Source organism: Protopterus annectens, chromosome 10.part0 (assembly GCF_019279795.1).
Source record: "Protopterus annectens isolate FY-2018-M chromosome 10.part0, PAN1.0, whole genome shotgun sequence".
Classification (NCBI taxonomy): Eukaryota; Metazoa; Chordata; order Ceratodontiformes; family Protopteridae; genus Protopterus; species Protopterus annectens.
Genome location: NC_056744.1, coordinates 215,886,169 through 215,907,955, shown reverse-complemented (window position 1 = coordinate 215,907,955; position 21,787 = coordinate 215,886,169). Strand labels below are relative to the sequence as shown.

Here is a 21,787-nt window from a genome sequence, read left to right as displayed (position 1 = left end):
CACCCAAGCATGGATGATATCTTCATTGTCTGGAAAGGTGACATTCATTTGGCAGCATCCTTTGTGGAGCACATTACTGGATTTACCAACTTCTTAAACTTCACTTTAGAGTTCAAGGCTGATCGTATTTCCCATTTGGATGTTGATTTGAGTAAAGATGCGGAGAATAATAGGTTTCTAGCAAAAATCTTTAGGAACCCTACTTCTTCAAATGTTTTTTTACATTTCACGGGGTCCCATCCTTACCACCAGTAGAGGGCCGTAGTCAAAGGCCATTTAGTTAGATTTATTGCATGGATTGTCAACACTGCAAGAGGATATTTTGTCTTTTTATTTAACATTTGTTGACTGGGAAAGTCCGACTAGGACAGAGCCTATTTTCATCAGAGGCCTGGGGAGAAAAGCTGCAGATGCAGGTCTTTGGAATGTGGGAGGAAATTCACATGAATGCAGGTGGGGGCCTGCAAACTCCGCACAGAAGTCACCTTGTCCGAGAATCAAGCTGGAGAACATCTTGCTGTGAGGGGACAGAGTCTACCGCTGCAAAACTGTGCTGCCCGTACCTGCCTTGCTCAGGCCGTATGAATGAAAAAGTGCATAAAGCAGATGTTGAAAAATGTCAGCTGCTTCATCAGACATCTGAATCAGAGGGGTGATGCAGCTTAATTGGGTGATGACAGTTCTCTTAGGTGTAAATGTGGCTCCTTTCTGTTAGTGGGAATGTAAAGTTTGTAAATTTAGCCGCACCTGTGTACCTCCATGTCAACATTGAAGATTGTACAACCATATTATGGGAGCATGGAAACAATATGATGCATAACTGATAAATTCACATTTGATATGCTTTTGGCATGTTTGCAGTCATTTGGCCACTGGTGTGGAGATCAGTCAGTGTTAGGAGTACATTTTTTGTTTTAGTGTCATTGTGTATGGTTTCTGGTTAGTGTTCTGTTTTTGCATATGGAAATGTTTATCATCTGTCTGTTTCTCTTGCAGGGTCTTGAGGCTGCCAAGTACAAGAGCACTTTGGACTGTGCATATAAAATCATGAAGTATGAAGGACCCCTTGCGTAAGTAGAACCTCATGAATATTAATCCAAAGTGCAGGCTGTACCTTGATTCTAAGGTCTAGATGCACCTGCCTGGTGTGTCTGTATGTGTGTCTGTGTCAGTTTGTATGGGGAGAAAATTCTTGTTTTCCTGTTTGCACACAGTGGAATTTGATATACTGAGGATTAGGACGGAGGGTGGGCATATCTTCTGGTGCTCCATAACTTATAGTGGGTATTTCTGATGCTGCTGTATATAACAGAGTTGGTACCTCCAATGGTACTCTGTGCTTGTCTGCCATTTAATGCAAAGTAGGTATCTCTGATCATATTCTGTGTGCTTGTTCGCCCTTCTTCTAAGAAGCTCTGCTATTTGCTTTTCCTGGTGAGGCTGGTCACGGTCGTTTTTGTGAATTTGAAAGAGATAGGATAGCAAACACTGTTCTGAATAGCTACCACCATGTATGGCTATTTGTACTAAAAATGTATTGACTAGAGTGATTAGTGGCCCCCACCACCTATTTTATCATCTTGTGGACATCCTCATGAAAAGTAGGCAAATACAGTAAATCCATACTGACTGAGTACAGCAGAGTTTTGTCTACAGCTTGTGAATTCTAAGTAGCCAGTGTGCCTTGGAGTCCCCTTTTTTTTCCCATTTAAATGTCCCCTCTCGTGCGCATGTACACACACACACACACACACACACACACACACACACACACTCTTAAAAAATGGCACAACCATGGACATAAAGAATTTTGCTAATTGCAGTATTTAGTGAAAAATATTTATTCATTAAATATTTACTTAATAGACAGGGTGCCAACAGCAATTTCAGTTTGTTCCATGGATGTTGTGTACTCTGCCTGTACCCATTTCTCACGTGTAATGTCCCTGGGGAAACATGGTCACAAATGAAGTAATACAATAGTTACATTGTTGCCAGTGGATGGAACCTGAGACAAGAAAGCTTCTACCCACAAAAACATGTCCTCATGTTACTCTCTTCCTACTCGCACAGCAGGAGTGGAGTGAGTGTGCGTTAAGATCGGCATTGATCCATATACTGTATGGAGTGGTAGGCTCGGGTTCAAGACCTAGCTCCCTGGAGTGCTTATACCATTTATTTTCACATTAAAAACTTTGTGAAAACATGACCACAGAATGCAGTACACACTGATTGCCTAGGTAACAGGGAAATGGAATGTGGTACATTCCAGTTTGTGCTTTTTGTACTTTAGTTTTGATTGAAATAATCTCAATTTGGTGCTCTTTTGGAATATCAACTTTTATTTGAGTAGAACAGGTCCTTTGATAACATAATTACATTTTTAAGTAGCCCGTTTCTTCTCAGGACAGCATTTCAGTGATTCATATCCATTTTCAATCTGGGACGACCACATGAAATAAACAAAAAATGAAGGAAAACGTTAAAGCCTGAAAAAGTCAGTGGCTTAATAATCTGCTTTTAACAAACAAAGCACTGTAAGTGATTGATTGAATTTTTCTTCAGACTAATAGTAAATGGCTGAAACTTGTGTTCTCTGCCTGTACTTCATCCAAGTCTGACTACCAATGTATATAAATTACACAGTTAAGTGTAACGAAGCATTTCTGCCATGGTATAAAAATGAGTACTGTTGGAGTGGTAAAAGTTTACATGAAGAATATTGTTTGAATCCCAAGCAGACGTTCATAGTGCTTTACTGTTGCAGTCATTACACTTGGGTTATCCGCCTTTAGGCAACCCGCAGTCGGCCCGAGTTTCAAAGTCTTGGTCCGGCGTCGGATGCTGTCGCCTCTTCCCTGACATCAGTGCACCAGGGGTATAAATGATGCAACCGACGCCATTTTCTTCAGTCTTTCTTGTCGCGCGGTGCCCGAAGCAAAAGCAGTTCGCAAGTGCCGGTCGGCCGACTCCTGAGATTTTCGAAATTGAGTTTCAGAACCGAAGTCTTCAATAAAGCTAAGTACCCCGTTGGGGAAACTTTTTTCTTGCTCCAGACCGATGTCAGAAAAAGTTAATAATTGTATTTCTTGTGGGAAGCAAATACCTCATAAGGACTTTCACTCTTACTGTATTCCTTGCCTAGGCCCTGACCATGACGTTACTAGCTGTCGGTTTTGTGCTAGATTCAACAAATGCACTATTAAACATCGGTTTGAATTTGCTTTACATTATTTTGGCAGTAGGTTTAATTACATAATGCCGTTGGAACAACCAACGACCGGAATATATAAAAAAACGCAAAGACAAAGAAAAGGACAGGCATCCGAGGTCCAAAACCGACGACGAAGTCTCTTCTAGGCCAGTCGCCGGTTCTGAGTGAGGCGCTTTCGCAGCCCCTGACACCCGCTACCTCAGAGCCACAGGCCATAGATGACAGCCATGTGGACACACCGAGGCCTGTGAAACTCAAGGTATTGGACCTACGGAAACTATTCCCTCAGATGGGTCCGGAGCCGCTGAGCAAACATCGGCTTCTGAGGGTGTTTTCAGACCTTCACAGCTTACAATTAAGCCCACTACAGCAGCCAAGGCAAAGTTAAAAACACCATTGAAGACAAAGAAACAAGTACAGCATTCTACTGAACAGTCATCCATGCCAAAGAAACAGATGCTTAAAATGGCCTAAGTCCTTATTACTTTAATTAGGGGTTCCCATCCCCCCTCCTGACAAAAGGCCTAGGCAAGACACTGACTATGATTCCTCTGACCAGGTTTCCATTTCCTCTGATTCCTCTTCTGACCAGGTATACTCTCTCCCTCCCTATGAGGACTCTGATGCAGAAGAGTCCATACCTTCAATCTCTCCGCCTGAGGATTATTCTTTTGGTGAAACCCTGCACACCATGAGGGAGCATTTCCATTGGGAGAGCCAGGATTATTCAGAATCCAAGAAAAGGCTCAGAAACTTCCTTTTATTGCCCCAGCACAGGCCCCTGGCTATACCTCCTGTGCTGGATGTTGTTGATGATGTTTTTTTCTGAATCCAGTTTAACTCCTGATTCTTTACCCCCTGCACCAGTCCAGCCAGCCAGGTACTACAGGGTCCCCGACTCTCATAAATTTCTTTACAAAAACCCTGCTGCAGATCCAGAAACATTTTCTCAGGCTCCTAAGGGGGTTAAAGCTTCCACTGCTAAAAATCCTGTCCCCTCAGATAGAGATTCCAGAGCTCTGGACAGATGGGGGAAAAATGTTTACACTTCTGCTACTTTAGCTGTAAGGGCTTTAAATTGCCAGTTTCACATGCTTAAATATCAACAATATCTCATGTCATTGTTAAAGCAGAAAATGGTTTCAATCTCGGACAGTCCTGACAGTAAGGAAATGCAGGATTTATTGCATGCAGCTGAACAAGTGGGAAAGCATACTTTACAATGTGGTTTTGATTCATTAGAGGCTTCTTGTAGAGCCGCAGTTACAGGCTCTGTGATTCGGAGGCATGCTTGGTTGAAAGAACAAAGTTTACCTGACCATGTAAAAGTTAAATTATTGGATGCTCCACTACAGCATGATACCTTGTTTGGTGTTAAGGCAGAAGAGGTGCTAAAGAAAATGGAGGATAAAGCAAAATCAATGCAGAAAGTAAAGGATTTCTTACAGGTTCAACCACCTAGGTTTAGCAGAAACTGGCCTTCAAAAAATTGGTCCTTTCCAGTGTCAGACAGGCCACAAAGAGGCAGATACAGACGCCCAAGAGGCAGATCTCAGCCCCAAGGCTCCTACAAACCTAAACAATGGGATGCTTCAGCCTGCAAAGGAGGGGCAGACAAATCACAGCCTTATAGGAAACAGTCCCAATGACTTCCCTCTACAGATGCCAAGCACTTTCCTTTTGACAGCACCCCTAGGGGGAAAGCTAGCACTTTTCTCAAAGAATTGGCACATAATCACCCAAGACAAATGGGTACTGAATATTGTTTCTCAAGGTTACAGGTTCCACTTTCACACACTTCCAAAATCAAGAGGTATGCCAGACCTGCCACAAAACCAATGGGCAGAGGCGCAAAAACAAATTACTGCTCTCACGGACATGGGAGCTATTCAAAGAGTGCCACAGCAAGAACAGGGGCAAGGATTTTACTCAAGACATTTCTTAGTACCCAGAAAAGACAATTCCTGGAGACCAATACTGGACCTGTCATTCCTAAATACTTTCCTGGATGTTCCAAAATTAGCAGCTTCTGCCCATGCTGGGCAAGAAGGCTTGGCTAGTTATTTTGGACCTCAAGGAGGCATACCTGCATGTCCCAATCAGACAAACTTGCAGAAGATACCTCAGATTCATAGCAGAATGAATGCATTACCAATTCTCTGCACTGCCCTTAGGCTTATCTACTGCACCCAGGGTCTTCACAAAATGCCTGGCACCAGTAATTGCATGTTGCAGACAAAAAGGAATTCAAATATATCCCTACTTGGATGACTGCCTTATTCCAGCAGAGAGCAAGGAAGTTCTACTAAAGCATCTGGCGTTTGTAAAAAGATTACTAATTTGCCTAGGGTACACAGTAAACGAAAAGAAATCAAAACTGCTGCCACCTCAAGAGATAATATTCCTGGGTGCAAGCTTAAATACAACTGCCCAGATGGCTTATCTCACGCCAGACAAACAGACAACTGACTCGATACTTTCAACTGATGGCAACAAAGACCCAGCTCCCTGCAAGAAAAATTCTGCAGGCCCTGGGCTTCATGGCGTCTTGCATTCTACTAATTCCATATGCAAGACTGCATATGAGGAAACTACAATGGTATCTAAAAAGTGTTTGGACTCAACATTGTCACAGCCTTGGGACAAACATAACTTTAATTCCTTGCCTACAGCAGGAGTTTCGATGGTGGTCACAGGATTGTCACCACAACAAGGGACAGCCTTTCACCTTACCCACAGCCAGACCGACAATAACAATGGATGCATCGGATTATGCCTGGGGGGCACATATGGCAGGAAATTGTATTTGGGGCACGTGGTCCAAGGAACAAATGCATCTTCACATCAATCAGAAAGAGATGCTAGCAGTACAGAGTGCCCTGACAGCTTTCAAGGACCTACGTCACCCAGGACAACTACTAATAAAGACTGACAATACCACAGTTATGTGGTACATAAACAAGCAAGGGGGAACACATTCCTACCCCCTATGCAGGCAAGCCATGACCTTGTGGAACACAGCACTAACCTATCAGGTACATCCGCAGGCACAATTCCTGCCAGGAACAAAAAAATACACTGGCAGACGAACTAAGCAGAAATCTCATGGACCCTCATCACTGGAAACTGAATCCACGGTTGTTCAGCATGATAACAAGGAAATGGGGATGCCCAGACATAGATCTTTTTGCCTCCCCTCACAATTGCCAACTACAGAAATTCTGCACAAGAACTTATCACTCTCAAGCATGGAAAGTGGATGCTCTATCATTCAGCTGGAAAGCTTTGACAGTCTATGCCTTCCCACCTATGCCTCTTCTTACCAAAGTGCTCCTAAAAGTCAGACAAGAAAGGCCAAAAATGATCCTGATTGCCCCAGACTGGCCACGCCAGCACTGGTACCCAATCCTAAAGAGCTTGTCTCAGGGCCTAGCTTGGCCTTTACCTCAAATTCCTCATCTTCTGACTCAACAAAACAATCAGATTCTGCACAGTCAGCTCAGAACCTTAAATCTGGCAGCATGGCAGATAATGTAGCCACTCAGACTGCACCTCTCTCTAAAGCTGTTATGGATGTCATTTTAGAAGCCAGGAGGCCCAGCACTAGAAAATCTTATGCAGAAAAATGGAAGATTCTGTGCTTGGAACCAGGCACAAGGGCTCGACCCACTTGCCCCAAATATACCTCAGATTTTACAATACTTAACTGAGATGCTAGACAAAGGCCTATCCTTCTCATCAATTAAATCCATGCCTCTGCCATTTCAGCTCATTACAATACGGAACTTCCTATTTTTTCACATCCTCTACTAAGACAGTACTTCAGAAGGGCAAAAAACATAAGACCCCCAAGGAGAGCACCAGTGCCAACTTGAGATCTCAACTTTGTTTTAGAAAAACTCACACTGCCTCCTTTTGAACCAGCAAGCACAGCTGATATAAAATTCTTATCATGGAAAACTGCTCTGCTCCTAGCAATAACTTCAGCAAGAAGAGTATCAGAGTTACAGGCATTAATGGCTGTGGAACCTTTCATCATTTTTCACCAGGACAGGGTTTCTCTCAGGACAAACCCAACATTCATGCCAAAAGTAGTTTCCAGTGTGACCCTGAACCAAACCATTAATTTACCAACTTTCTTCCCAAATCCCCAGAATAAAGGGGAGAGACTTCTGCACGCTTTGGATATACACAGACAGCTACGATTCTACCTGGACAAAACAAAAACTTTTAGAAAAACTGAGCAACTGTTTGTAGCCTATGCTTCAGGATCACAAGGAAAACCTATCACAAAGCAGACAATTTCAGAATGGATAGGACACTGCATCCGCTTCTGTTATGCACAACATGGCAAATCAGTGCCTAAGGTCATTAGACCACATTCTACCAGAGCAACAGCCACTTCAGCAGCCTTTCTCAGAGGAGTACCAACCAAAGACATTTTAGAAGCTGCAACCTGGAGCTCGGTGCACACTTTCACCAAGCACTACCACTTGCCTTTCTACTCTAAATCCAGAGCAGGCTTTGCCACTGCAGTCCTGCTGGGCCTGGTAGCCTCTCCAAATCTAGACCCAGCCGCCCACCTTCAGCTTTGGGATTCAACCCAAGTGTAATGACTGCAACAGTGAAGCACGATGACCATAGTACAGTTGTGTACCTACCATAAATGTAGATGTTTGAGTGTATTCACTGTTGCAGTCCAGGTTACCCGCCCACCAACCCCCTTTACTTTGCCTGGACTTCTCTGTTCTTCTCAACTCTATACAACCTGTGTGGTGTATTTGCTTGTAGATGAAGGAAAGGTTTACATTAGTTTATGCATACAAAATGGCATAATTTTATTTTTCCAGCCTTCCTATCTGGGGGCACCTGGCATCTGGGGCAAGAAAAACTGAAGAAAATGGCGTCGGTTGCATCTTTTATACCCCTGGAGCACTGACGTCAGGGAAGAGGCAAATGCAACCGATGCCGGACCAAGACTTTGGAACTCGGGCCGACTGTGGGTTGCCTGCCGGCGGATAACCCAAGAGTAATGACTGCAACAGTGAATACACTCGAACATCTACATTTATGGTAGGTACACAACTGTACTTTTTTTTTTTTTTGCTGCATTGCTCCGATTCCACATTAATGCACCTTGAAATGTTACTTTCCTTAAGAGTGTGGGTAGCCCTGGCTTCAGGAGTGAAGAGAGGCATAAAGTTTGACATAAATAAGAGAAGGCCGAAAAAGGTGAGCTGAGATTAAGTTTGGGAGTTAGTATGAAGAACAGAGATGGGACAGAAGAGTGCACTGAATACACTTTCATTGTCTAGAAGAGTCTAGGAGTGTTCCCGTATGAGAGGGGAAGGTGGGCAATGGTTGAGAGAGATTCGTGGTGACAAGGTTAATTGTGAAATGGCTTAGGGGAACATGTAACGGGGGTCAGAAGGATTACTGGTACTCTATGAAACAGTCACAAAAGTGTTTTGGTGATTATTGGAACTGTGGTCTTATGGAGATGAGAGTCCAGGAAGGTACCAGGTGGGTGCATACTTGATAATCTGGCAACCATATCAGGAAAGGTAACAAAAAGCATTTATAATGGCCAGCATTTTGGAATGCAGCATGTGAAGTAGTTTAATAAAGGCTGCATTTTATTCAGTAGTGGATCTGATACTTAATACTTTGGCTACAGGATATAACAGGACCAGCAGTCTTTATGCGAAGATTGTTCAGTACATAGAATGTTCCTAGTCCACTAGCACCACTGTCCAATCACTGGCCATACTAAACTGATGCTGGTTTGGATCTCTGTGAAATCCATCCTGCTGATATCCGATATCAGGCATCCGTTTATGGAGGCTGTCCTACTGATGTAGGCCCTACTAGCATCGGTCTTCCAGTGTCTGCCTTTAAATGTAGAGTTATCTAATGTCTGCCTCTCACCCTTTTTCAGGAGCCAGTGCCACTGATTCAGTCATACTTTTATGAAAAAAAGTATTTGGTTATTTTCCCCACTGATGTCTGCTATCTGTTTTACCCCACTCATTATTTCCATTTAATAGAAAGGGAGGTTGCTGTAGAACAATAGTGTAGACTCTAGCTTCATCTGGCCCAGCAATGTCAGATTATGAATTATGAGTCCATAGTGTCTCTCCTTAATGGCAAGTCTCACTTCCTTTAACCTCAGTCTCGGATTACATAGGTGTGTTCATCTGTGTGGTTTTCTCATTGAAGATGGAGCTGCCTCTCCCTGAAAACAGGCCTGTGGTCTCTTCCCAATTGGTTGCCATTTTCCTTTGCAAACTCTTCTAAAAGATAGGTTTCATCTTTGCAGGTCCCAGCTACAGTGATCTAGGGGAATGTGTCACCTATATTAGTCATAAAACCACAGCCACAATATAAGGATGTCTCAAAAGACTTAGTGATGGGTGCTGCTTCGCGTCCTTCAGCTGATGATCCTGTGTTTGTGGAGTACTGGAGATGATGGAGGAGTTGGAGGACTAGCCTTTTCTGTTCGGTCACTCCTAAGGAGATTTCACATATTCTGCTACAGTCCAGATTAGTACTCCTGTATGAGATCACCAGTTATGAGTACTTTTTTCCCAAAGAATTTTTTAATTTAAGCATTTAGAATAAGAAAAGGGAAGGACATTGCAGTGGTAAGAGAGGAAAATGGAGGGCTAAAGAACCCTGGTCAGGCATTATATTATTAAAGCAACACGTAAGCATATAATAAACTTTAAGGCTGTACATACATTAGCAAAATTTAGCTACGCAACTGTTAAGCAGTTGAAAAGCTATAGATAACCTAAATCTTGACTATAGAATGCACTTCTATAATTTTTCGAGTACGGTAAGCTTTAACCTGACTTAATCCAAAAGGCTAAAGAAGGTGGTAAAAAATCCACTAGTATATGGTAATACATTTTGTAATATTCATTAAAACATAAAATACTAAGGCATAAGATGTAGACATACAATCTAAAAGAGGGATCACACAAATTTTCATGGACTCCAAAATTATTTATGTATTTGAAAAAAAAAAAGGGACTTCAATTCCCCAACATTATTCAATAAATCAGTTTGGGATATGTGGCTAAAATGGGAAGATGGTCACTTTTCATATGAATACCGCATCCCCAATAGTTGTTAGGCATTCCCATGCAGTGTTTGCTGCTCAGAAGTTAGTTTTATATAGTGTCTTCCAAGAGAATAATTTTAAATTAGAAAAGAAAAATGGAAATTTAACAGAATTTCTTACCTGAAATCTTGCGAACTTACCTTTCCTTTTCCAGTACATACCTAGGTTTTTGCCAAAAGGATTCTGGCAAAAGATAATTTTGATCTCTAAGCAGTTTGTAAATGGTAGGAAGATGAATGTGCATTAATGTCCTGTTATTTCTTAATGTCTTCATGGCCACAGTGGTGCAGCAGCTAGCGTTGTCGCCTCACAGCAAGAGGTTCTCCCGTTTGATTCTCAGCTGGAGCACCTTCTGTGTGGAGTCTGCATGTCCTCCTCGCGGTCGAGTGACGTATAAAGACATGCAGGTAGGTGCATGTGTGAATGGGTGTGCCTTCTTTGAAGGTTGAGCTGGCAACTTGGCACCGTAAAAATCCACTGCCAATCATAAGCAGACCGGAGTTCCGCTGTGGCGACCCCTAACCGGGAAAAGCCGAAAGACAATACTATTTCTTAAAGTCTTCATACTTAATCACCCTCCAACAGTTGTCTACTATTGGGGTGGTAATAGATGGGTTATTAGACCAACTCCCAAGAATATTTTACACACGCATCACTTTCTTACTTAGAAATTGAAAATAGAACAGAATGCTTAAACTCAGTAAGATATTTGGTCTCAAAGTAAATCATTTATTTATTCTTAAATAATTGAAAGTAACCAAAAATCTTTTTTGAGTCTTTTAATGTGACTTCTAGCAATTGGTATATGGCCATCCATAGTGAACCTAAATTTCCTTAATTTATTATCAAATGCTATTTTTCTGGATAATGTCACTTGGTATAATTACAGATGGTTAATATGTGAATTATTATAAGCTCTGTGATTATAATCAAGATGTTGTGTCTGTAAGAAATGGCTGCAAAAAAACACCTCAACAAAGCTAATTTTGACATCCATTTCAAGGACATATAACAACTTGGCTGTGATCAGAGATAGTCATAATTATTTGAAATATGTGAAGCATTACCTGCTGAATGTACTGCCAGTTCCAGAGATAGAGTGCATAGAAGACTATCGTTTCACAGCTTTGAAAGCTGTAACGTGTTTAATACTGCCAGGTAATGTCTTTGTTGTAAATGGAGCTCTAGTGGCCTCAGTATACTACAAAACAGAAGAAAGAAAGCTGTAATATATTAACACTGTCTCACAGACTGCAGCCAGAACCAAAGTGTATTTGATCCTCTGGTAGTTTTAAAAGCTGAAGTTTACTTTGCGCTGTTATACAAAAAAAGAAGTGCAGGAGCCAAAAACATTCTACAGCTTTTAAACTTATTTTACCTTCTTACTACTAAAGTTTGGTGTTCTTTTTCTGCTCTGCAATGAGACTGGAGCTTGTGAAGCACTGTTAAGTACCGTTAAAGTTCTATTTTCACAAATTTGGAGCATAATTGTATCATTGCGTGCACTACATTTATTTTAGTTTGAACATAATATGTAAAAGAAGCATTTATTCATAATTTGTTTAGACATAAACAACTGTTCATAAAATAGATTAGAATCAATGGTAGTACCAGCATTTCCAATAATATTCTTAATACCTATATGCCTATTGCAAGAATTGTCCAAAAAGCTCTAAGCAGACATAATAAAAATATTAGACTGAACATTTTTATAAGGTTTAAGCTAGGAAATTAAATAGCATAAAAAATGTTACTTTTGAATAGGATATCAGAAGATAATCTAGGATCTGATATTATTCATGCCATCATTTATCACCGTAGGTTCTGGGATCTGATATCAGATCCCAGCCAGCAACATACTACAGACAGATCCAAGCCTCTAGCTCCTCCCACTCCCTTGATGCCCTGCTGCCCTCTAACCCCCAGATCTTGTTTGCCATGTTTTCTGTGCGGACACGATTCCTTGGCTCTGGCTAAAGATAAGTGTTTTGTCCTAATTGCTTGTAGTGCAGGGTAGTTGTTAGTGTAGTTTAGGGTTGGTTATTTATAGTGTATTACTTGTAGCACCTCCCTTCCCTTAGTTGGATTGTTAAGTGAACTTAGTTTAGTGTGCGTTTGTTTTTGGCACCTTTTTTTTCTTGTGGCCATTACGGCTCGTCTGTTAGGGATTTTTTGGTGTGTCCCTAGTTCAGTTATTTTCAGTTATAGCTGGTAAGCCTTCAGGCTTTAGGAAATGCTTCTCGTGTGGTCGGAAGATGCCCAGTTCCGACTCACACAAGGAGCACTTATATTGTTTGTGCTCCGCACCTGGATGCTGAATGCAGCATTTGTGCCACATTTAACCCCAGGGCCTTGGTGGAGTGCTGCAACAAACTCTTGCTGAAAAGTCTGGCTCAGGGAGGACCCTTAATTTCCCCCTCAAAGACTTCCTGTTCAGATCCGAAGAGGAAGACCACTTCTTCTTAGCTGGCTTTTTCTAAGAAACCACTGCTATCTGCTCCTAGGTGTCCAGATCCGATCCCAGCACAGTCAGTCTTTGATCCGAGGTCTTTTGAGCAGAGAGCCATGGAGCTGTCTCCTGGATCCAGGGCTTCTCTGGATCAGAGGCCCTTGATCTGAGCAAGGTCAGGCCAACCTCAGATACGATCAGTTCGTTGGATCCGTCCGCTGTGTTGGCTAGGGCCTCGTGTCTGACTGGATCATCGGATCTGATTATAGTTTTGGAGGAGGTAACTATTCCATCTACCTCCAAACAGGTGTTTCATTCGGCACAGAGACATTATCCCAGGAACATCGTAGCAGGTGAGGGAGATCTCCCTCTAAGTCTACCACTCCTTTTCCTCCTCTAGGTCTTTGAGGCGCCTCTTACCCTCAGACATGGACAGGATGATGAGGAGCTTCCTCAAGGCCCAAATAGAGTTGGGGTTTCTGGCTTCCCCTGCCCATTCAGCTAAGGAGACATTGCCCCTCCTGGTTTCTCATTCTCCTCTTCCAACCCCGGTGGCTTTGGAATCCAGGGATCTGGACACATTTGCAGTTAGATTCTGGCATGGCTGAGCATCCCCCCTTTCTCAACCCCATCAGGGTCCCTGGCTAACTTCAGAGTAGAGTGATTGCTGCATACAGGAGTGGTTGATGCTGGCTCCAGGTGGGGGGGGGTCTGGTACCATTTTCTTGGCAGGTCCCTTCCCATTGGCACTTTGGCCTTTGATTGCTCTGGACTGGTATCATCCGAGGGTCGTGGTGCTGTTTCCCGGCTCGTCCCTCTTCTCTGGGGGACTTCTCCATTGGGTGTGGGAGATGGGGCTACTTCCAGCCCCTCGGCTTTCCGGGTGGTAGAGAGAAGCATCTCCAGGGCTGGAGTTTCATGTACCGCACCTCCCAGTCTCTCCCTGCCTTTTTCTGCTTTGGCTGGTGAGGCCTCCCATCCTGTTCTGGATCAGCCCTTCCCCGTTCAAGCCTTCAGGGGTTCCCTCCCCTTCAGGGTGCCCTGTCTCTTCCAGGTTCTCCCTGGAGCCCCTGAGGAGGAGGTGCGTTGTAAGAGAAGGTGCAAGAGAAGGCACTTGGACTCCCCCTGTGTGTCCCCCAGATCTCCACCTGACAGGGTCTTCTTTGGAGTCATCCTTGAAATCGTGAAGCAAAAGGGTGAATGGTCTCCCCAACCCCAGTCTTCGGAGGAGTCTGTGTTTCTGAAGGCATTTGGGATGGGCCCTTATACTTCCTGGGTGTGTCTAACACCCCCCCCCATCCGCTGACGAGTTAGTAGATTTGATCGCCAGCAGGGCAACACTGTGGAGCCAGCTCCAAAAAGAGCAGACAAATTTCTTAGCCCTCCTGCAGACCATTCTTTCTGGAGCAAAGTATCCTAGTCCATGCCATTGTGGTCACCGCCACCACTAAGAAGGACCTGGCAGAGCAGAGCTCCACAGTTTATCACCAAACAGGGAGTCTAAGGCGATGGATCATTTTGGGAAGCGTATGTACTCCTCCGCTACTTTTGGGCTGACAGCGATTAATTACTTGGCACATTTTACCCGCCTCCAAAAGAATTTGGTCCAAGAGCTTTCCACTTTTCTTACAGAGTTGTTGCCGGAGGACCTCAAGAAGATGTCTCCCAAGCTATCCACTCTTGACTTCCTCCACAAATTCCTCAATGAGGTTAATTTCCGATGCTGCAGAAGCTACCTCTTGGGCAGCAGGTACCGGCATCGCTGTCAGGCGTCATGCCTGGTTACATTTATGCGGGTATGTGGAACCCTTCAAGGCATCCTTTACCAATGCCCCCTTCAATGGTTCTACACTTTTTGGACCTTCTGCAAAGGACAGTTTGACGTGCAGAGAGCAGGAAGGGAAGACTTTGTCTGCAGTCGGGATCAAGCTTTCTGCTCCCCAGAAGTCCTTCTCTAAGACCCAGTGGGGAACTAGGAAGATGTTGTTCTGGAAGTCAGTTTCCCTTCCAGGAAACTCCTGATGACACCTCTTCCAGAGGCACGGGTAAAGGTTTCAATGGCTGACGCCACCCTTGAGGTGGGGGGATCCGCAAAATCAGGGCTCTAGGGAACCCTTCTCTGAGCAGTGCTCCTGAAGTGTTGCCCAGCTGCTCTGCCCACCCTGGAAGCAGTTGGGGGTTGCATTTCCCTACACCCACTAGCCTGGACAAATATCAGTTCCGATCAGTGGGTGTTAAATATTGTTTCTAGTGGCTATTTTATTCTCTTTTCAGAACCCCCTCCAGTCAGACATTGCCTCCCCGACATTCCAACTAGTCAGAGGGAGTTGGCCTTTGAAGTTCAACAACAATTTCTAAAAAGAGCCATGCAAGAGGTCCCAGCAGGACAAAGAGGATCTGGTACTTGCTTCTTTTTAGTGCCAAAAAAGACGGAGGACCTATGTCCTATTTTGGATCTCAGCAAGCTCAATCTTTCAGTCAAGAAGTCAAAGTTCTGGATGGGCACTGCTCAGTCCATTCTGACACTCTTATGCAAGGACAATTGGATGTGCTCAGTGGATCTCTAGGACGCCTGCTATCACATCAAGATAAACGGGCATTCCTGGAGACATCTTCACTTCCAGTTAAGGGCCAATCATTACCAGTTCGGAGCCCTACCCTTCTGTCTCACCACAGCCTCCCCGGTGTTTACCAAATGTATAGCAGTGGTAGTGGCTCACCTGCAGCTGCAGGGCTTTCAGGTCTTTCTGTACCTCAAAAATCGGCTCCTCATAGCACCTTCAAGGCATCGACTGCTACAAGCGATCCATTATGTTCTTCCCCTCTTCTGTCAGTTGGGGATCGCTGTCAACCTTTCAAAATCCAATCTGCTCCCCACAAAACTGGAATTCATAGGAGTTCTGTTAGACTCTGTTTCAGAGATTGAAGTGTTACCTCAATGCAGGGTTAATTTGATCCAGGAACAAGTCACACAGGTCTTAGACCTGTCACATGCCACAGTTCACTTGGTTCTTCAAGCCCTCGGATCCATGGCTTCTGTCATTCATCTCTTTCCTCTGGCCAGGTACTACATGTGAGTGCTGTACTGGACCTTAGCAGTTCTGGTCTGCTGTGTTTCATCCCCTGTCCATGATCATAAAACTGTATGCAGACGTCACCTCCTGTGGTGTCTTCAGTCTCAGGATCTCTCTAGGCATGCCCTGTTCTCTCCCTCTGCCCAAGACCACAATGACCACGGATGCTTCCCTGTTGTGGTGGGGCATTTTCAGGGGAAGACCGATAAAGGCATGTGGTCTCCAGTAGAGACCAAGTTACACATAAACGTCCTAGAGATGAGAGCAGTTCTTCTGCCATTGCAAGCCTTCCAGGACTGCCTCCCTCAAGCAATTCAGACAAACATGGCTGTGGTCTGGTATGTCAACAAACGGGGGGAACATGATCTTACTCGTTGTGGGAATGGGCGATGTCCTTCTTGCATTGCATATATCTGGGGACTCCAACATGTTGGCCGACAGGCTCAGCAGATCAATCTGGAGTCCTCACAAGTGGTCCTTCAGTCTTTCAGTGGTGAAGCAGATTTTTTGACCATTGGGGTCAGCCTTGCTGTGACCTGTTTGCCTCCCCAGCCAACCACAAATGCAGCAGGTACTTCACCCTGATCCCCCCCCCTCTGGGGGAGTCACCGAGGGATGCCCTAGTCCGTGCTGGCCTCAGGGTCTTCTATAGGACTATCCCTCCTCTTCCTTTACTTCCTAAGGTTTTGCAGAAATTGCAACGGCTGAGAACATCCCTTATCCTCATTGCCCCTTTTTGGCCTCATCAGCTGTGATTTCCCTTCATCAGGTCTCATCTGAAGTATCCGCCATGGGTACGGGATCCCCATCAGGACCCAATTTCCCATCCATCGGGGCTTCCTTTCCCAAACCTTCAGACCCTCCTAACCGCATGGTTTCTTCAGTTCCAGTGATTCTAAAACAGGCCAGGCTAGCATCTCCCGTCATATCATTCTAGTCTTCTAGGAACCTTCCACTAGAAAGGTTTATTGCAGGAAGTGCAAAAGGTTCTCTGTCTGGGCCAAGAGCAGGAATCTGGTTCCCTTTTCTGCTGCAGTTTCAGATATACTTTTGTTTTTGTTCTCCCTTTTCCAATCGGGAGCAAGTTTCTCTGTCATCAAGCTACAGCTGGGCAGCGATTTCTAACTTTCATTAGAACACAGAGTTTACTTTTCTCATCTAGGCTTTGTAAAACGTTTATGAAAGAGGTCTTCCTGCTTAGGCCACTGATTAAGGATCCCTCGCCTCCTTGGGACCTTATGTTGGTTTTACACTGAATGACTAGGAGTCCTTTTGAGCCTGCCAATTCCTGCGATCTCAAAATTCTTGTCTTGGAAGAAGGCCTTCCTAGTGGCTATTACCTCAGCTAGGAGGGTCTCAGAACTGCAAGCTCTTACCATTACTCCCCCTTGCATGAATTTTCACAAGGACAGAGTCTGTCTTAGGACGAACCCCTCCTTCTTGCCCAGTATTGTTTCCGAATCTACTCTGAACCAATGTATTCATCTATCAGAGTTCTTCCCAATTATTCCAATAAAGGGGAGTACATTCTACATACCTTGGATGTACACCGACAAATATGTTTCTGTCTACATAGGACCAAAGGTTTTTGTAAGTCTGAACAGCTCTTTGTGGCCTTTTCCCCCTATAGACGTGGTCGTTTGATTTCAAAGGTCACTGTCTCTAAATGGATCTCTAGCTGCTTCTCCACTGTTTATGACCATAGCCATCTTGAGGTTCCAGAAAGAATCAAGGCTCATTCTACGATGTCTGTGACTGCTACTTTAGCTTTTTTGGCCAGGCTTTCTATTGATGACATTTGTGCTGCTGCCACTTGCTCTAATCCTTACACATTTATATATCACTACAAGGTAGATTTGATTTCTAGGAGCGGGACTTCCTTTGGCTCCACAGTGCTCTGGCATATCCTTCCTTGAGGCCTCCCAGTATAAATGGTAGCAGGGGACTCTGATCCAATGGTGATGAATGATGACGTGATTAACATCAGAGTTGTGTACTTACCATAACTTGGCATCTGTGTTATCCTACATCACCATTCATCACGTTTTTCTCTCCTGTCATCCCCCTACCTTGTGGATCATGGAGGAAGTTGGAGTGTTTTCCTTCCAGTGTTGCAAGAGTAGTCTTTAGGAACACAACAGCAAACTTGGTTGGGGGTTAGAGGGCAGCAGGGCATCATGGGAGAGGGAGGAGCTGGAGCCTTGGATCCGTCTGTAGTATGTTGCCGGCTTGGATCCGATATAGGATCCCAGACCCTATGATGATGAATGATGATGTAGGAGAACACAGATGTCAGGTTAGAGTAAGTGCGTAACTCTTTTATTAATGGGTGCTGTTAGTACTTGCATCTTCTTTAAAATAAGTTGTTATATTTTCAAAATAAGTTATTAAAGTCATAAATATTAAGAAAGATCTGAGTTACTGCTAATGAATAAATCAGTTTGGGAAGAATCATTTATGATAATGAACCGATTATGAGGACTGTTTTGTACTTTTAATCATCTTACAGAAAGCACTGTTATATTAGAAACAATGCCACCACCTGGCCTTCTTTATGCTGTGCAGTTCCTATTTGGGCAGATGTGGTCATGGGAGGCACATTGGTGCAGTGGTTAGTGTTGTTGCCTCTCATCTGGGGTGCCTTCTGTGCAGAGTCTGCATGTCCTCCCTGCCTTTGCATGGGTTTCCTCCCATATTCCAAAACAGACATGCGTCTGCAGTGTTGCTCCCTGGGCCTTCGCTGAAAATGAGCTGTATCCCAGTCGGACTTGCCCGGTAAACAGATGTTAAATAAATAAATGTGTCCCGTGCAATAACATGGCATATGACAAATGTCCTGAGATTTTATGGCAAAACACATTTCCTAAATTTCCACTAATTGCATAAAAGACTTGTTTGTATCTAACATCTCTGTGTTGTATAATACAACTCAAATTCTACAAGAGTGTGCTTATGTTTTGACAAAAAAGTGAAGTCCAGTTCTTTACACTGGTTGCAAGTAGTTTCTCCTGCAAAACCCCTTTCCATAAAAGATGTTCAATTTGGGGCATTTAAAAAGGCATCAACCCTAATGAAAAATCTCAGTTCCACCTAGGTATTTCAGTTTCCAGTTATTTGATGAACCTAGTTAACCAAATCCTATCAAATAAGTGAGGCAGTCTATTTTTGGGAACAGTTAGCAAAGATGACTTGGTTACATTAATTTTAAGATTGGAGAGGAAACCAAAAAGTTAATCTGTTTGTTTAACTTGGAGAAAATACACAAACAGGGGAATTTGAAACTGAATCTAAAACATTGTCTGCATGAATTTCAAAGTACCATTATGAAGATTTAAGAGCCTGAAGGTGTTTAGTGAATGCGAGCTAATTAAGTAAGCTAAGGGTTCCATTGTTACTGTGTAAATAGATAAGGTAAAAGTGGGCATCCTTGTCTTGTTCCAAATCCATAGTTTTTTAAGTTTAAGGACCACCATTGATTAGTCTAAAATTGACAGATTCAGCAAAACTTTCACCCCTGTCCCCCCATCAGTAAATCAGGACATTCCCAGTACCTGCCCCCTTCCCCTTATATCCAAGGATCAGGTCATCACTGCTGTCTCAAAGGCAAAAAATACAGCCTCCATGAGACCTGATAACATAGGTTCATAGGTTCATACTAGGCTATCTGCCCTAGGGCATTTATAAGCCTAGCCAGAGTGTGTTTGGCTTTCGCCACCCATTTTAAATTAATTTTGCTATGCCTTTTTTTGAGGTTAGTATACTGTGCCTCTGTCTAACAGTGACACAGAAGTGATAGCCGGGGTAAACCTACGATCTCCCATCCACTCATCAAGATTCCTCTTGAAGAGAGTCAATGTGGGACTCTGCCTAACCTGGACTGGGATTTTATTCCAGAGTAAAGGGAGCCTCTGGGTTATGAATCTGTCCCTCCAGCATGTCCTATTTATTTCAGTGCTGAGGTTCAAGTCTCTCGAGCGCGTAGCTCGATGGGATTTGGATTTTTTGAGGTGCAGCATGTCCATTAATTCTGGGTTGGACATGGCTTTATACATCAGGCACAGATCGCCTCTGAGCAGGCGGTATGCCACTGAGTAGAGCTGGAGTTTCTTTAACCGGGCAGCATATGGCATCTGTTTGAGCCCTTTGATCCTCTTGGTGAGGTACTTTTGGGGTCTTTCCAGTTGCTGCAGGTGTCTGGTAAGGTACATCCCAGGTGTCTGGTAAGGTACATCCCAGGCTACATCCTACATGAACTCAGGCGGGAACTTGCAGCACCATTAGGCGCCCTATTCAACCAAAGCCTGAGTACCTGCTTTGTCCCAGCCAAGTGGAGGACAACCACTGTCATCCCTTTACACAAAGGTGGAGCGTCCACCGATCAGGGAAATTATAGACCCATTAGCCTAACTTGCGTGATCTGCAAGGCTATGGAATGGATGATCATGGACCTCATTAACAAGGGCATTGGCAGCCTCCAGACATTTGATCCCACACAGTTTGGCTTCGTCAAGGGGAGGTCATGTCTGTTAAATTTGGTCGACTTTTTTAAGACATCACCAAAGCCATAGATGAGGGGAAGACAGTGCACACTGCCTGTCTTGACCTGACCAAAGTCTTCGACACTATTCCCATCTGGGGCATAATAGATAAACTCTCTCAACTAGGCATCAATCCATATGTTACCAGATGGGTAGCTAACTGGCTTACTGACAGAACTCACCTAATCAAAATAGGGGAAGCCACCTCAAGCAGTAGACCCATATTGAGTGACATACCCCAGGGTTCGTTCTTGGTGCCTCTGTTATTTGGGATGTACTTTTCTGAGGTGCAGGCCAAAACCAGTGATCTGTGGCTGACCAAGTTTGCAGATGACTGCAAGCTGGGAGCTGTCCTCAATTCCCCTAGTGACGTGGATGTCCTCCAAGAGGGTCTCACCCAAACAAATGACTGGTGCCAGAAACGTGTCCTCAAGCTGAATACAAACAAATGCATCATCATCCCCTTTGGGGAGAGTGATGTCCCCACAAATTATCACATTAATAACAGCGTCCTAAGCACGCAGTCAGTCATGAAGGGATTTGGACACCCAGATTGATAGCAACCTGACTTTTGACCACCACGTTACTTCTGTTGTACGGAAAGCTTTCTACATGGCCCATCTCATAAGTAAGGGTATCTCATCCAGGGACAAGGAGGTCATAACATCCCTGTATTCTTCCCTTATAGGGCCCATTATTGAGTACAACACCCCATTTGGCATGTACCTTGCAAAGCATATGCAGCAACTGGAATGACCACAGAGGTTCCTCACCAGGTGAATCCAGGGCCTCAAAAGTCTACCATACACAAGCTAAAAACCCTACCCCTCTACTCTGTTTCATACAGACACCTCAGAGGTGACCTCTGTCTGGCATACAAGGTGATCTTGGACCCCGCTTTGATGGGGCTGTTGCATATCTGCAAGTCAAGCTCCACTCGAATAACCCACACATGCAGCCTCAACCTGGTCTGTGACATCAATAGGACTTGGTGGGACAGATTTGTGTCCCAGAGACTCCCCCATCTATGGAATAGACTCCCTCTCCACATGAAGCAGAGTACCTCTTTACCCCCTTTTTAAGCACAACCTAGAAAACTGGATGGGAAATTGAAAATACATCCCTGGGATTCCACTCGTGCCCCTGCTAGACAGGGGCATCAGGTGCTGATTTGTTGATGCATGGGCTAAACTCTTGGCTAGGGTTATAAGGGCCTCGGGGCCAATAGCCTAGTAAATTCCTATGATCCTATGAAAATAGAAATAGAAATTAACTTAAGTGCATTAACAAATATAATAGGAAAAATTATTTTCAGTATCATTGAAGATTATGAAAAAATGTCTTGACATCTGAAGCAAAAAACACTAAAGGAAGAATTGGAAGCAT

General features: G+C 43.9%; 1 protein-coding gene across 1 annotated transcript in view; it reads left to right on the top strand.

Annotated features, from left to right (window-relative positions):
• The window catches only part of SLC25A1 (solute carrier family 25 member 1), a gene marked incomplete in the record, with an annotated part of 1,035,726 nt that overhangs the window by 975,946 nt on the left and 37,993 nt on the right, over window positions 1-21,787 (top strand). Inside the window, 1 exon segment of the mRNA XM_044085143.1 lies at window positions 997-1,070. Coding sequence (XP_043941078.1) covers window positions 997-1,070 — 74 coding nt within the window.